The sequence below is a fragment of the Dama dama genome, chromosome 13, assembly GCF_033118175.1.
Source record: "Dama dama isolate Ldn47 chromosome 13, ASM3311817v1, whole genome shotgun sequence".
Taxonomy (NCBI): domain Eukaryota; kingdom Metazoa; phylum Chordata; class Mammalia; order Artiodactyla; family Cervidae; genus Dama; species Dama dama.
The window spans coordinates 64,315,889-64,332,399 of record NC_083693.1 but is presented as its reverse complement, the minus strand read 5'-3'; the positions used below and the strand labels follow the sequence as shown (position 1 = coordinate 64,332,399).

At 49.0% G+C, this 16,511-nt stretch overlaps 1 protein-coding gene across 1 annotated transcript in view; it reads right to left on the bottom strand.

The window, feature by feature from the left end:
- Positions 1–15,784, bottom strand: part of SLC24A4 (solute carrier family 24 member 4) — a 181,112-nt gene extending 165,328 nt beyond the window's left edge. The window contains exons 1-2 of the mRNA XM_061159687.1: positions 15,583–15,784; positions 13,401–13,511 (exon numbers count right to left, since the gene is read on the bottom strand). Coding sequence (XP_061015670.1) covers positions 13,401–13,511; positions 15,583–15,712 — 241 coding nt within the window. The 5' untranslated portion in view covers positions 15,713–15,784. The remainder of the gene's footprint in view (positions 1–13,400; positions 13,512–15,582) is intronic.
- Positions 15,785–16,511: the final 727 nt, after the last annotated feature.

The following is a 16,511-nucleotide window of genomic DNA, read 5'->3' as shown; positions in this document are numbered from 1 at the left end:
CTATTTAAGCTCTCTGTGTCTTCCTCGTATCTTCTGTAAACTGAATATAATAAAAACAATAGTAATACCCACCTACCACCTACCTTCCTAGAATTGCTACAATGCTCAGCAAGGGAATGTGTAGGCCCACATTCAGGGCCCTCTTTTGACAGGATGCTCTTGGATCCTGATATTTACGACCTACCTGTCATTCTTGGGTTCTAACCTGCAGGATTGGAACACTTCATATTCCTACTTGTATTATACTCGATTTTGTATTTGAGCCTCTCAACTGGAATGAGAGCTCCCTGGAGGCAGGGTCACATCTAGGTCAGTTTTCACTTCCCCACGGGCCTAGAAGATAGTGTTGTTCGATCAACACTCATCTGGCTGCCAAGTACTAAACTCAAAGATGGTTTCCTACCTGAGCTCAAAGAAACTGCCCTCAGGAGGCCTTCTAAGAAATTTTTTCATCCATGTGATTATTTTAATAAATCTTAAATCTTTCATAAATCTTAAGTACAGAGTTGAACCAGCTGGTATGGGATTGAACCAGCTAAAAGGCTAGTCCCTGAACTAGGCATGTATAATGGAATCAACAGTCAGACATTTATAAAGTGAAATGAGATAAACCAATGAGGGGGGTCATAAAAGCTGGTATTTGGAATGATGTTCTAAAAGACCTCCTGCATCTTTTTTTTCTAGCCAGATATTCCATAAAGGGAGCCTTTCCTGCATATGGGCCATGTGCAGCACTTGCACCAAATCCTACTTGTGGTTTAATGAGGCAGTTCTGAAAAGTCCCAAATAATTGATTTTCTCCATTTCACAATGAAGGAATGTTCTTCAAAAGGTTAAGCATATATTATAGTTACACAAAGGGCTTCCCTGGTGGCTCAGTGATAAAGAATCCACCTTCCAAGCAGGAGAGACTGGTTCAATCTCTGGGTCAGAAAGATCCCCTGCAGAAGGAAATGGCAACCCACTCCAGTATTCTTGCCTGGAAAATTCCAGGGACAGAGGAGCCTGACGGACCACAGTTCACGGGGTCACAAAAGAGTCGGACATGCCTTGGGGACTAAACAACAACATAGCTATGCAAAGAGTAGTAATAATACTTGTGCAGCACCTGGCACTTGATCCTTAAAAGCCTTAGAATAAACAGTGTCATCATGATGCCCATCTCACAGGCAGAAAACCAAGGCTGTAAGAGCCAAAATGACTCATTTGTGCAGGTTGTATCAGGACCAGAATGCAGACTCTGATCTCCAAATTCCAGATCGCATTCATCAAGTCCCCCTCCACCAACAGAAAGGACCAGATGTGGAACACTCCGCGGCCTCCTTCATCCTGCACAATCCAGGCCATCTCAGCATCAACCATGCAAAAGGCCAACAGCACACATAGGCCCAGATATCGATTTCTTAACCTTTCTACTCGAAATGAAGCAAGTGCTGCCTTTACAAAATTCCCCCTTATTCCTTTGGTTCTAAAAAATTCATCCTGTAAAATTATGTTCCATTTGAGTTATCTTTTGGAGGAAATTTCAGCAGCAAAAATCTGTTCAGTACTTGTTCTGTGCCAAGCTCTCCTGTAAGTACGTTACATAGATTAACACGCTAAGCACATGCAACCCCATGAGGAAGGTACTGTATGGGCTTCTACATGCACACACATACACATACACATACAGTGCTGTTCTAGAGTTTGGGCTCTATCAGTGAACAAAACAAACCCTGCCCCTTCTGTGAGGTTAGAAGATAAAAGTAACTAGTTCAAGGTCAGGTAAGCAGTAAGGGCAGCGGCAGGATTGGAAACCAGGCACTTTGACTCCAGAGTCCATGTTCTTAACCTCTGAGCTCTTAACTCTTAATTCCTCTTGGCTGGGTGTCCTGATCCATCCCAAAGCATCAACAGGCAAGTGGGGACAGTGCTTTCGTGGGCTGCAGCTCCCTGCCAGGCAGAACGGGGACCTCTGTTGTCCAATCACTATTTGCCGCAAACTGAGCTCATGCCTGACTCTGGCCTCAGTTCTAGAGCCAAGGATGCAGGGGACACAGCCGTGCCCTTAAGAAGCTCCCAGGCTAGTGTGGGAAGACTAGCAAATATTTTTATTAGTTTACCATCTGTGCTGGGCCCAGCACCACCTGTGAACTGGGGTGAACTGCCTGAATTGTGACTTGGGGTGGGGGCAACGTGAAACCGCTTACCAACTTCATCCTGAGCAGCCCCAGCATATTGTCCGACCCTACCTCCTTCTGCTTTAAAAAAAAAAAATCAAAGTAATCTGATTCAGCCTAGCCCTGGTTGAGCACTGACTCCCTGCTAAATCCCCAAAGCCTAATTACTTAACTATTGTGCATGGTAATCTTAGGAGGTGTTTGTTTTCTCTCTCCCCTTGGACAGCCAATGAGCATGAGGTGGTGGTTGCTAGTGAGCATTGCTCAGGTAGGAGATAAAGCTGTGATTTCTTGCGCAGCACTTTCTATGGACCAAGCCCTCCACTTCAGAACACCCTTCAACCGCCACCTCCTACCGTTCCAGTGCTCGATCAGGCATCACTTTCTCCAAGGAGGGGACCCCTGCCCTGATCCACCATACTCATTCCTCCAGAGGTATTTGCCATAGGTGACTCTGTTATTTAAGACCCCGACTCCTCCATGCAAAGCCTATTCCCTGACAGCGGAGACTAGATCCCCCCAGCTTCACAGCCTAGTACATCTCAGGCTTTGTAGACAGTTGAGAAATGCACATTGCCATTATGTCTTCAGGCAATGTCTTGAGACCCAGAGCTGCAGCCCCCTCCTGTGCTGATTAGCAAAGGTTGCCATGGACTCAGAATCTGGGGGCACCTTCCCATGTGCAAGGGGACAAGCCACTGGGCAGCGAGCTTCTCTGCTTCTCAGCCACATAGTGACCTTCCTGTTCCTTTCCCAAAGGGGACATGCACTGCCCTTTCATAAGAAACTGTAAATTATTCCAGCACATTTATCTTCCTTCTTTTTTGGTCAAATGCTATGCTCCAATGGCCTCTTCATAATGGATGATGTTTGCTTGTTTTTTTTTTTTTTTTTAAAAACCCTTTTCAAGTATTTGACTTTGCTATTGAGTTGAACGGCTGGATCTCTTCCACCCAAGGCAACACATGGCAATGCTTAATGATTTCCATTTTTAACTCAAGGAGGAACGTTCCTCAGAGTTCAAGAGGAAGCCGAGTGGGCGCTCTGGATTGCGGGAGGCCCGCATGGCGTCAGGAGCGGAGAATCTGGAAGTCAACGGGGGGAGCAGATGGCCCAGCAAGGAGGCGAGATTGCTAGCAGATGGCCCCCATAGTTTGGATAAGGCAAAAAGAAAAAAAAAACTTTTGATTGCAAACAAATTGGCATTAGAAGCATACCAAGAAGAGAGGCCCACACAGATGTTTGCTGTTGCGATGGGCAGGCATTCCCTGTTCCTTTGGGGGGGCACCCAGTCAGTGACGGAGGCTGGGATTGCAACGCAAGTCCTCATCTCTAAATTATCTTTTTTCCACTTGGTTTATTCATAATTATGGATAAGGATATAGGCACACAATTCAGACCATCCAAATTAAAAAGCTTGGCCCCACAGAGGACGTTTAGGGCAGTGAAAGCGTCCTGCAGGATATTGTCCTGGTGGATACAACGTCATCACAGGTCTATATCACAACTCAGAGAATGCACACACAAAGGGTGAATCCTGATGTAAACTGTGGATGTGGTTAACAATAATGTACAAATATTGGCTCATCAATTGCAACAAATGTACCGCAGTAATGCCAAGGATTAACGGGGAAGCTGGGAAAAAGAGGAATAATAGAGGAACTCTATTTTCCTCTCGAATATTCTAAAAACCTAAAATGACTCTAAAACAAAGTCTGTGGATTCTCTCTCTCACGCACACACCTGGCTCTTCTTGCTGGCTGGCGGACCTTGACCTGGTCACTTAACCTGAGTGGCCTTTTCCTTATCTTCAAAATGAAGAAGCTAATAGAGCTGACCCAAAGGGTTTTTATGAGGAGTAAGTAAGTTAATACACAGAAGGAATAGCTCCTGCCCATAGTACGCTGGTATTAGCCATGATTACAATGATGGCCACAGACACCGTGTGCCAGTGATCCTGAGATACTTCAATCATCCATCATGGGATTTAAGGTTTGCAGCAGCCCTATGAGGCAGGTAGGAAATGCTGCTATCCTCATTTTACAACAGAGAAAACCTGAAGCTTAGAGAGATTATATAACTCGCTGAGGGTCACATGGCTGGTCAGTGAGGGTGAGCTGGGACTCAAACCCACACGACTGCCTTCCCCATCACAAGCTGCCATGTCCAAGAAGGAAAGGTCTGGTGCTCCCTGGACAGGGCCACTGTCTGGCTGCTGGGAGGTTTTGCACTTATCCTATGTAATCTCGCTTTGGAGGGTGGGGGTTGTGAGAGAGGGACAGGGGTGTTTGAGAGGGAGGCGGGGTAGAAGGGGAGAGACCAACTCCAAAGGCCAAGTAGGATCTTGGCAGAGCCAGTACTAGAACCCAGACTTTGGCTCCCAAACCACTTGATCTGCTGCATTAACATATCCACTCCACCCACACAGAAAAGCCAAGAGTGATCACCCTTGGTTGATCACCCTTGGCTGTGACGACAGACTGCTCTCTTCCTTGGCCTCCACTTGTGATCCGGGTGGTGGCTCTGCCAGCCTATCGCTGTTCCAAGGCAGACGGTGACAACGGCCCCAAGAAGTCACCCGGCTCCTCTGGAGGTTGCTCCTTGCAGGAAAGCCCCTGCCCAGGCTGAACCGCCTGCTCTGCCGCCTGCGACAGTAACTGAACCGTGATCTCCCTGCCCACAGGGATAAGTTCAATTCTTGCTTTTCCAAAGCAGCGTTTGCTTTTACATAACAACTTTCAAACTTGGGATGTGTGACTTGTCTCCCAAGCCTGCTGGAGCAGCCTCTGAACAGACGTTCGTTCAGAATCCAGACACTTCATCTCGTCTCCGGTACCACCTCACCTCCACACCCACGCGGCCTGATGTACTTTTTGCAGCTCTGGGTCCCCTCCTCCTACTCTTGCCTTCTCGTGCTTTCTGCACCTCTGCTCCCTACACCGGGAGCGCCTACAGGGACCCACAGCAGTGGGTTCCTGCTCCGTGATCACGTGTCCTCCTAACCCAGCTCAACGCCAGCTCCTGCGTGCAGGTCATCACACCCTCCACCCACCCCCTCTCCTGTCCCCCTGGTCTGTACATCAGCCCTGACCCAGAACAGAAAGGGAAAGTAGATCAGAGGCAGGCTGACCGCAAAAGATCCTCCACCTAGAATGTGATCCAACGCCTCTGCTTTCCTGAAAATCTAGAGCCTCCCTTCATCTTCACATGCCTCTCAAGAACCTGTCTGCCATCTCTTCCCCCCAGCCTTCCCTCTATGGACACTCTTATGGGCTGAATGCATGCATGCTCACTCATGTCTGACTTTTTGTGACCCCGTGAACTGCAGCCCGCCAGACGCCTCTGTCCATGGAATTTTCCAAGCAAGAATATTGGAGTGGGTTGCCATTTCCTACTCCATATGGACTGAAGGTGTCTCCACAAAATTCCTTTGTTGAAGCACTAACCACCCCCCTCCCAAGGTAGTGGTGTTAGAGATGGGGCCTCTGGGAGGTCACAGGGTGACACAAGTCATGAAGGATGGCTTTGGACCTGATGGGATTAGTGGCCTCACAGGAAGAGCCAGCAGGGCTGTTCTCACTCGCTCTCTCCTGCCACGTGAGGAGACACACAGGCCAGGAAGAGCGTTCTTACAGGAGCCTGACCATGCTGGTATCCTGATTTTGGACTTCGAGCCTCCAGAATTGTGAGGAAATACATCTCTGTTGTTTAAGCCACCCAATCTACAGTATTTTTGTTATGGCCACCCAAGCAAAGACACAGAACCATGAGCCCTTTCAAAAGACATATGTGAAAAGCAGGAAAATCAAACATGATGAAGAAAATTCCTCCAGCATCAATGGTGGGAACCAAGCTCCTCTCTTCCTTTTCAAGCACAAGGCGTAGGATGTTGGGAGCCCAAATAAACAGGAGTGACATCGCCGAGGCAGGGCCACTGGTTCCATCTCAAATGTGTAGAAAAAGGCAGTATAAGAATGGGGGAAGGCATTCCCACCCCAGCTGAGAAGCTAAAGGATAAAACGTCACCTAAATGCCAAGAGAAAAAACCAGTTTCTCTATCCAGAGGCAAGTTCTGCAAGGTACACCATCCTCCAGCATCCCAAACCTCCAAAAGGTTAAAAACAAATAAGAAACATAAATGTATTTCCAGAAGAGAAAATAAACAGTGTGTGGTAAGATGTTTACTTCTTAACTTGTCCTCATAAAATTCAATTGACAGATAGTTTTCCAGCCCCTATAATACACAGGCACTGTGTCATCTCCAGGGTAAGTAGATTAAAAAAATAATCTTGAAAATGGAAGCTGATGTGTGAACATGTGTGTATAAATGCTTGATGGGTATTAACTCATTTAATTCTAACAGCCCTATGAAATGAATGCAATTATCACCCCCTTACCACCATCATTTTACAAAAGGAAACACTGAAGTACCTATTACAGTTTTAAAGAGCAAATGAGCCTTGTCTTTTATATCCTAGTTGAGAGAGGCAAATAATGTAACAATAGATATAGAGTCTGTTAAAAGCTCAACCAAGAGAATCAATGACATAGAAGACTACTTTGGGTTGGGTGATCAGGAAAGACCAGTGGGAGCTGGCAATCACACAAAAGACCCCATCTTGGAAGACTGGGGGTAGAGGAGTAAGTGGTCCCCAGAAGCTCCAAAAGTCAGCTACAGAATGTGCCCATCTCTGGATCTCACAGGTCAGCGCCAGGCTCAGGCATCTGTAGCTCTCAGAACCTCCCAGAGTCACAGGTCCCACTCTCAACTGTCTTCAAACACTCCAGGTGTCACCACCGAGAGATGTGTGGAGACCCTTTGGGTCCTGATGCAGACTGAAGGTCTCTGTCTCCCTGAAATTCTTATGTTGAATCCCTAACCCCCGAATGGGATGGTGTTTGGAGGTGCAGCCTTTGGGAAACGATTAGATTCATTTGAGGTCATGAGGGTGGAGTCCCCATGAGAGGATTAGTGCCTGTCTAAGAAAGGGAAGGGAGGCCAGACCTCCAGTTCTCTCTCCACCATATGGGCACACAGCAAGAAGAAAGCCATCTGCAAGCTAGGAATGGAACTAGCCAACACCTTGATCTTGGACTTCCCAGCCTCCAGAACTGTGAGAAATAAATGTCTGCTCTTGAAAGAGAAAGAACAAATATCATACATTAATGCGTGCATATGGAATCTAGAAAGATATTGCTGATAAACCTACTTGCAGGGTAGTGATGGAGATGCAGACATAGAGAATAGACTTATGGACACGGTGGGGAAGGAGAGGGTGGGATGAACTGAGAGAGTAGCGTGGAAACATATACATCACCATATGTCAAATACGGAGCTAGTAGGAATTTGCTGTGGGACACAGGGAGCTCAACCCAGAGCTCTGTGATACCCTAGAGGGGTGGGATGATGTGGGAGACAAGAGGGAGCTTCAAGAGGGAGAGGACATATGTATACCTGTGGCTGATTCATGTTGATGTATGGCAGAAACCAGCACAATATTGCAATGCAATTTTCCTCCAAAAAAAGTTTGAAAAAATAAATGTCTGCCACCCAGCCTGTAATGCTTTGTTCTGTCAGCCCAAATGAAGGCAGTTCCCACAGGATTCAGCGCCACTGCCCTTCATTCCTATTTCATGCATTTTGTAAGGAGGGACCCAATGCCTCTGGGGGAAGCAAAATAAATGACTTTTCCATAGACTTCAGTGGTCAAAACGAAGCTTGTTTTGTTTTTTTGATTTTGCTTTTTTTTAGCTTCCCTACATTTAAAAAGAAACCAAACTGTGTTTCACTATGTCAGACCAAGTCTGACCTTCATTTAACATTCAGACACTTACTGAAAGCCTAAATGTGGCAGACAGTGTTCTAACTCAGTGCTGCCCGGCCTTCAGTGGGCATGGGAGCCCCCCGGGGGATTCCGTTAGGATGCAAACCTGCAGTAGGTCTGGGGTGGGCCTGAAACTCTGCATCCCTAACAATCCCAGGTGATGCCAACCACCCTGAGCAGCAGGACTCCAGCCTAGCAAATGCACCAACTCTGGCTTCAACTTGGAATAAGCTGGAGAGGTCTGAACAAGCCCTGATTTCTGGGCTCTACTCTAGACAAAGGCAATCAGACACTCCAGGGTGGGGCCCAGGCATTTCAAAAGTGCTCAGTGGGGACTTCCCTGGTGGCACAATGGATAAGAATCCACATGCCAATGCAAGCAGCACAGGTTTGATACCTGGTCCAGGAAGATTCCACATGCCTTGAAGTCACTAAGCCCATGGACCTCAACTACTGAGCCTGCGTGCTGCAACTCCTAAAGCCCGTGCACACTAGAGCCCCACAAGAGAGGTCCAGGCACCACAACGCAGAGTAGTCCCCACTCTCCACAACTAAAGAAAGCCCACGTGCAGCAATGAAGACTCGGTACAACCAAAAATAAATAAAGTGCTCAGTGATCTGAACGTGCGGCCAGGGTTAAGAATCACTCTTCTGAACACAGAGCAGTGAGCTAGGTAGCCCTCAGGGGGAGACAGATGAGAAATAACTAAATTATTTTAGACAGCAGAGACATATGTCATAAAAACAACATGGGATAAGGTGATGAGGTCAGCGGGGGGTCGGAGGAAGGGGGCAAGCGGGAATTACACTGAAGCACAAATAACAAGACAGAAACACCACCAAGATCTGAAGAAATGACCCCAGGCTGAGAAAAGAGCCCACTTTCCACCTCAAGTCTTAAGGGATCACAAGAGCAGGGTCCCATTTGTGTCTTTAGAACACAACGCTGTCTCTCTGACAGGCGCACAGGTTGCACTCCGAGGGGAGAGAAAATAAGACACATTTCCTTCCTGGAGGTTCTTATGAAAACATGAACTAATGTTTGCTGAACACCTACTGTGGGCAATGCTTCCGGTCTGGGAACTGACATAGCAGGCCATTCTTCAAGCTCCACGTGAAGAAACATGTGGAGAGACCGCATGGGGAGACCACATCCCTAAAAGACCCCATCTGGTAGATCATGAAAGGGGCAGTCTAGCTGGTGGAGAGGGATGCACAGTGGATGTCTCAGAGGATGCAAGAAACTTGTGGTTCTTTATGGGCAGCTCCTGTAACTGTGTAGAAAAGAAGGCAGCCAGCAAATGCCACCTTGTCATCACTCCCCCCTGCACCTTGACACTAACTGGTAGGAAGCTCTGGTCTACCTTCATCACAGCATTCCCAGAAGAGGACTGTTACAAAGCCACCTCCTGAAAGTGCCTACCCCTGCTGGCTCCCAGGGGGAGTTCAGGTTGGAGGAGGAAGCTTCAGTCCCATCCCTCCAGAGGCAGAGCCTGTGACCTAACTCTAAGCGCGTCCAGGCCCAACACTCCCCTGGCCAAGCAGCTGGCTTAAGGAAGTCATGTGACTCAAGTCACACCAACCCACCAGAACCTCAGGGCTTCTGCAGAAACACCTCAGCCAGCAGCATTCTGTCCAGCACTTTGGGGTCTGGGAGGACCTAAAGCCAGAGGTGTGGGTCACCGCACGCTGGATGATATCTGAGCTCAGAGGCAGAAAGCGAGCATCACAGTTCACCTTTGATCTCAGCCAATAAATCCCCTTTTTAGCTAAACCCAGTTTGGGGAGGTTTTCTGTCACTGCAGCAGAGGCCTGCTTCACCTAGACCCCCAGACTCTGCAAAACTGCCTTGGACTCAACTCACCATTCTCTGAGCCCCTGATGCGGTCCCGTGAGGCTGCTGCCTGGAGGACCTCTGCAGGCCTCCCATGTCACTGAGTGCCCTGGGTTGGGTTTCTGTCTTCTCTACTCGATTATGATCTGCTTGATGACATGGGCTGCCTCTTATACTTGCTTCTACCTCCACCAAGTGCCCACTTGTGAAATGGAAAAGGGGCTAGGTATTCTCATGGTCCTCAGATGAGGAGGCTGGAAGGGAACTCAGGCTTCGACCCCCTCTGGGCTGGGCAGAGAGCAGGGGCAAGTGCAATGGGGAGGGCATGCAAGCAGAGCCAGGTGACCCCAGGATGCTCATGCCAGCCAAGAGATCCTGGGAAGTCACTAAACTTTTGAGCCTGTGTTCCTCATCTTTGCAAAAACACTGAGGTGTTTATTATTGGAAAGGGCACTTTCATTGCATCACCTGACCAATATTTACTGAGTCCTTTTTAATGTGCAGGACACTATCCCAGAAACAGTTGATACAAAGTGAACTCTTTGGAACCCCATGGGCTGTAGCCCCCCCACCCGGCTCCTCTGTTCATGGGATTCTCCAGGCAAGAACACTGGAGTTGGTTGCCATCTCCTTCTCCAGGGGGTCTTCCCAACCCAGGGATCGAACCCGTGTCTCTTATGCCTCCTGCATTGGCAGGCGGGCTCTTCACCACTTGTGCCACTGGGGAAGCCCAATCCAAGTGACTTGTTGCTAAACATTTTGCCAGTTTCCCTGCTTCCCTCTTTGAAGGGGGACAAAACCAGACATCCCAAAATAGGGCTGACTGCTTCATAGTTAGTGGGATAATTTTTGATCAGACAGTACACTGAAGAGATGGGAGCGACAGAAGGGCACAGGAGACTCTAACCTAAGAAATGGGGTCCTGACTAAGCCAATGTATCCAGACTACACGTGACAGGAACTACAGGAGGAATAGCCAGCCCAAGATGAGAACTTGGTGAGCTAGAAATCAGTCCAAAACCCACTCCCCCTCTTTACCCAGAGTGAAAAAGCGTTCCCCACATGGATGGTACTGATTTTAGCATCTCAGGAGACTGGAATGAGAGGATGGGCCCCCGCCACAGTTTCTGGCTGTACACATGTTCACGGGTTAGTCCCACACATGCGTCAGCCACTTCCCGCTGCTGGAAGAATGTGCTGAGGGAGGTGAAATGACAGGACAGCACCACTGCCCACTGGGTCACCAGGACAGATGCGAGTTCAAAGGGAATCCCAGCTGCTTCTCTGCAAGTTCACCCGGTTCCATTCCCATCAAGCAGAAGGTGAACAATTTAGAGATTTAGCCAAACCTCTGTGTTCCAAATGGATTCCTCAAACAGTATTTTGAGGGAAGGGAAGTTGATGGTGTCAAAAATAGGCTTTGAGGGAAGGGCCTGACCTTCATAAGTGCATGGAACTAGCCAAACATTTCAGACCCACAGGCCTAGGTTCCACGACCAGCTTCCCCACTTAAAAGTTTCATGACTTTGAGTGACTCCAGTTTCCTCCCTAGGTATTTACCCACCTGTAAAATGTGAATAAGACTTGCCTATGAAAATAAGGGCTTCCCAGGTGGCATTAGTGGTAAAGAATCTGCCTGCCAATGCAGGAGACACAAGAGATGCGGGTTCAGTCCCTGGGTCAGGAAGATCCCCTGGAGAAGGAAAAGGCTACCCACTCCAGTATTCTTGCCTGGAGAATCCCATGGACAGAGGGGCCTGGTGGGCTATAGCCCATGGGGGCGCAAAGTATTGGATGTAACTGAGCCCAGCACTGCTTTGCTGGCACTCCCATGAGAATAAGTCACGGGAAGACGGCCTCCTAACCCGCTCCTTTGGCCTGGGTTTCCAGTTCCTTTTTCACACAGCCCTATGCAGAGCCCCACCCGGTTCTTCCAACAACCCTAGAGTAGGAGGCCAAGTTCTATTCTTCCCATTTTACAGGTAAGAAAACAGACACCTAAAAAGACTGACTTGCTTGGCAACTTGGTGGAAAAGCTGAGTGGTATCCATCTAAAATAAAACCTCCATAGGGTGTGGAGAAAAAGGAACCCTCCTACACCCTCGGTGGGAATGTAAATTGGTGAAACCACCATGGAGAACAGTATGGAGGTTCCTTAAAAAACTAAACATAGAGTTACCACGTGATCCTGCACTCCCACTGCTGGGCATATATTCAGAGAAAACTAGAATTTGAAAAGATATGCACCCCATGTTCCCCAATGTTCATAGCAGTGCTATTTACAACAACCCATACACAGAAGCAACCTAAATGTTATCAACAGATAAATGGATAAAGAAGATATACAAACAAGGGAATATTGCTTGGCTATAAAAAAAAAGAAAGAAAGAAATAATGCCATTTGCAGCAATGTGGATGGACCTAGGGATTATCATATCAAGCAACAAAGACAAATATCATATCACTTATATGTGGAAGCTTAAAAAAATGATACAAATGAACTTACTTATAAAACAGAAATAGACTCACAGACTTAGAAAACAATTTACAGTTACCAAAGAGGATAGTGGGGAGGTGGGGGTACTTAGGTGCTTGGGACTAACATATACACACTACTATACATAAAACAGGTAAACAGCAAGGATGTGCTGTATAGTACGGGGAATTATACTCAACATTCTGTAATACCCTAAATGGAAAAGAATCTGAAAGAGAATAGGCATATACATATAACTGAATTACCTTGCTGTACATTTGAAACAAACACAACACTAGAAATGAACTATAGATCAATTTTTTTAAGTAAGAAGATAAAACTTCATGGTTCCCAAAGAGCTTTCAAATGCATCATCCCATTGAGTCCTTCTCACAAGGAGCCCCAAGTTTGGAAGCCAAAGCTAAAACCTAGGACTGGCCTGTCTGAGCTTCCATTCGCTGGCCAGTACAATGCCTAGGAAGAAATCTCCACCCATTTAAGCAAAGCCTGAATCTGGCAAGGAGAACAGACAAGAAGGGGTCCCTACAGCCTCTGACACCCTGGAGAAGTCAGAAGAGGAACATCAAACCACCTCCCAGGGTGAGCAGAACCATCTCTCAGGTTGCAATAATACCTGGAATTCCTCTCCCAAAGAAGGGGCCCCAGCACCCCAGCGTGTCCTACCCCTGCAGCGACCCTGGGTGGTATAACATGGTGGGTCATCCCAAAGTGTCCTCTCCCAGAGCAGCTGGGTGCGCTGCCCCTGGAGTTCCATCAGATGGACTCAGCAACCAAAGAGAAAGAAAACAAAGACATCCAGACAAACAAAATGGGAGGCGGGGGCAGAACCCTGGCCCTTTAGGAGCATTGTGAGAACAAAAATTGAAAATTGAAAACTCTCAAATGTGACCTTTTTGGTTGTTGGATAAAGAATGTGAGTTGCTCAGCAGCACAGCTGATTAATGCCTATACGTTACCTTTCAACTCCTTATTGCTACCCTTTCCCATTCAGGGTCACAAAACCATCTTTTCTCAGCTCTGGTTATGACTGTCCACATCCATACCATCTTGAGGCCAAGTCAAATGCCTTGGGAAGAATCTCTTACCAGGATCTGTGCAGTTCTTAGCTGCTTCAGTCCCATTCACTGGTGCCATCAGCCTTCTATTTCTCCATGTATCTGGGAGAACATATTTGCTCACAGAAGCTGTTCTGTGCCCTGGATTGGAAAATAAATCACAAACACCATGAGATCAACATGGCACCTATATCCTCACAATGGCCTTACAGCGTACCTCTAGCTCTGTCAGCAACAGCCCTGTTTGACTATTTAAAGCCATCTGCAGGGAGTGATACAGTGACTGGAAGCACATTATCACCTGCTCACCTTCAGTAATCTGTTTCCTAGGTCTAGTTCATTGTTTCTAGTCCCAGATAGGTCAGCATGTGCTCCGACCCTGGCCAAGATTGCTTCAGTCTCAGCCCCTCACAAGTGCAATACAAGGTTTAGACAGGTGACCATTAAGTTCTTAGCCAGTAAACATGCTCAGGTATCCCTGCCCTGAAGGATAAAGTCAGCAAACAGGTGGAGAAAGGTGATGGGGTCTGGCCCGGGACTTTGCACCCTTGAATGTGCATACAGATCACCTGGGAACCTTATTACAATGCACATTCTGATTCAGTAGGTCTGGGCCAGGACCTGGAATTCTGCACTAACAAGCTCCCAGGTGACACTGATTTCGATGGTCCAAGGGCCATACTGAGTAACAAGGAAGATCACTGGTGTGGACGGTGGTGACCAAGTGCAGCTTAACTCCTAAAGGTCTTCCTGATCCAGCAAATAAAAAATAATTCTCACTTTAAGACCTTTAAAGTATTCATTTACCTCTCCTGAGGTGCACACTGCTTCAGCTGGGTAATAATACCTCTTCTATAATGCTGACATCTAAGAGCCTCTAGGTATTTTGTTATTTCTAGTGTGTAACTGAGGGAGAAAACACACCAACTTGCCCAATTGCAAAGCACCAGGTACTATGGTGTTCAAATAACCTTTCTGGATTACTTTTGGAAAGGGCCAGTTTTGTTTAATCTTTCATCCTCAAATCACAAAGTTTGAGTTTTGAAAGGCTGTATAAAGTTTAATGAAGTTTAATAAAGTCTAATGAAGTTCCTGATTTTTATCAATCAACATGAGCCTCTCTAAATTTTCCCTAACTACTCAAGAAGGTAGCATCTGCTTTATTCCCCATATCCTGATTGATAAATCACAGCATTTCTTCCATTTTCTTAAATGTTTGAAAATACACACATATATACATACGCACATATATGTATAACCGAATCACTTTGCTATACACCTGAAACTAACACATTATCAATCAAGGATACTTCAATTTAAAAGTTGAAATAAAGTTGCCAGAGAACATTAAAAATTAAAATAGAATATTAAAAACAATACTAAAGGGTCCCTAGCATCCATAAAAATGGGAACGTTAGCCACCCTGACTGTCTTCTGAAGGTTCCACCTGGGCTCACATCCCCTACTCCATCCCTAACAGTTTTTGTAAGTTTCTTTTTCTCTCCATCTTAAATTTGGATATCCTAAGCAACTTCCAAATTTCCTTGTCTCTTCTCGGATGGAAGGCGTGTGGATAGTGGTTCCAGGCACCAACACTAATTCCGCGGGGATTAAGAGGAGTTGAAAAGTGATTTTGAAGCACAGCAGCAACCTCCCCAGGGGACAGACTGCCCCACCATTTTTAGGGTTTGGAGAGGACGCGTCAGGACATCCCGGGCGCCCCTTCGGCAGGGGCGGGGGCGAGAGCTGAGACTCAGTTCCCAGCCTCAAAACCTGGGTTTTTGAGGGACGCGTAGAACAATCTTCCCTGCTCTGCAAAACTGGAAGGCGGTCCATTCAGTCTCGCCCGCCCCAGGCCAAAAGAATCCACACATGGACCTCGCCGCTGCGCTGCCCACACTCCCTGGGCACCCCCAGGGACAGAACTCTGGCGCCGAGGAGCCAGTGGTTCAGGCTTTCGCCTTAGTAACACAGACCTGCAGCCGCGTTTTGAGCCCCCAGGGGCCGCGCGCAGCTCAGGGGAACAGGCACCAGCGCTCAGAGCGTAGCCATCAGCCCTCCTGGGTGCGCTCTACCAGTCCGATGGGGAGGGGACTGGATGAACCCTTGGAGCTAACCTGGCTGGGAAGAGAGGGAAGACCTCCCAGAACTGCCCCGCGGTTTTCCAGCCCAGACCCCCCAACTCCCCGGGCAGGCCCGCACCATTACCTACCCCAGCTGCCAAAGAGGCCAGACGCACAGCACACCAGGGCCAAAATCGCGCACACGAAGCCAACTTGCTGCGGCAGCATCTCTCGCCTCCTACGAACTTTGCGCGGCCCGGGGGGCCCGCGGAGCGCCATCCCGCAGCGCCTGGATGCCGCCTCTGACAAGAGGATGGGGAGCCCCAGCGGCTGGAGTGCTATTTGGGGCCGAGCGGCGTGGACTGGAGCGGGCGACGCGAGGCTCAGAGGCCAGGGGCTCCAGGCCAAAGGTTCATGGCCCGCTGGCGAGCTCGGCAGTGAAGCCGGGAGAGGAGGTGGGGGGCGCGCGGCGCGGCCGGAGCTCAGAGTCCCGCGCGCGGTGTGCGCGCTCCGCGCACCATGGCTCGGTGGCAAGGAGGCGACGCCGGCACGGTGGCGCTGGCGGCCCTGGATCGCAGGGCTGGCGCAGTCCCGGCGCTGATGCCGCTACCTGCCCGCTCAGCCTCGGCGCCCTCGCCCGGCCGCAGCCCTGGGAGAGTGCCCCGGGGCGCCCGCGGGAGCACTCAGGGCGCCCCCACGCGCCGCGCCGCCGCTCCCACTCGTAGCATCCTCCCCCCTCCAAGTTTGGCGGCTGTCGCCGGCCAGCGATGCTCCCCTGCTTCCCGGCGAGCCGAGCCGGGCCGGCCCAGTGCGCTCAAGTGGGGAAGCAGACTGGACGCGCGGGACCTGCGACCCTCGCCGCGAGCCGCCTAGACGCCGGCCCTCCGGGGGCGAGCTCTCCCCGGGAACTTTGTCTCCGGCTGCCGGCGCCTGCGTCTGCGAGGCCGTGGCGCCTCCCGCCCGCAGCTCTCGCCTCCCTTCTCCTCCCCTCCCGCCCCTCCTCCCCAGCACGTGTACTCCTCCCCTAGGGCGCACTCGCCGGTGCGCTCCTCCCTTCCCCCGCGAGGCTCAACTACTG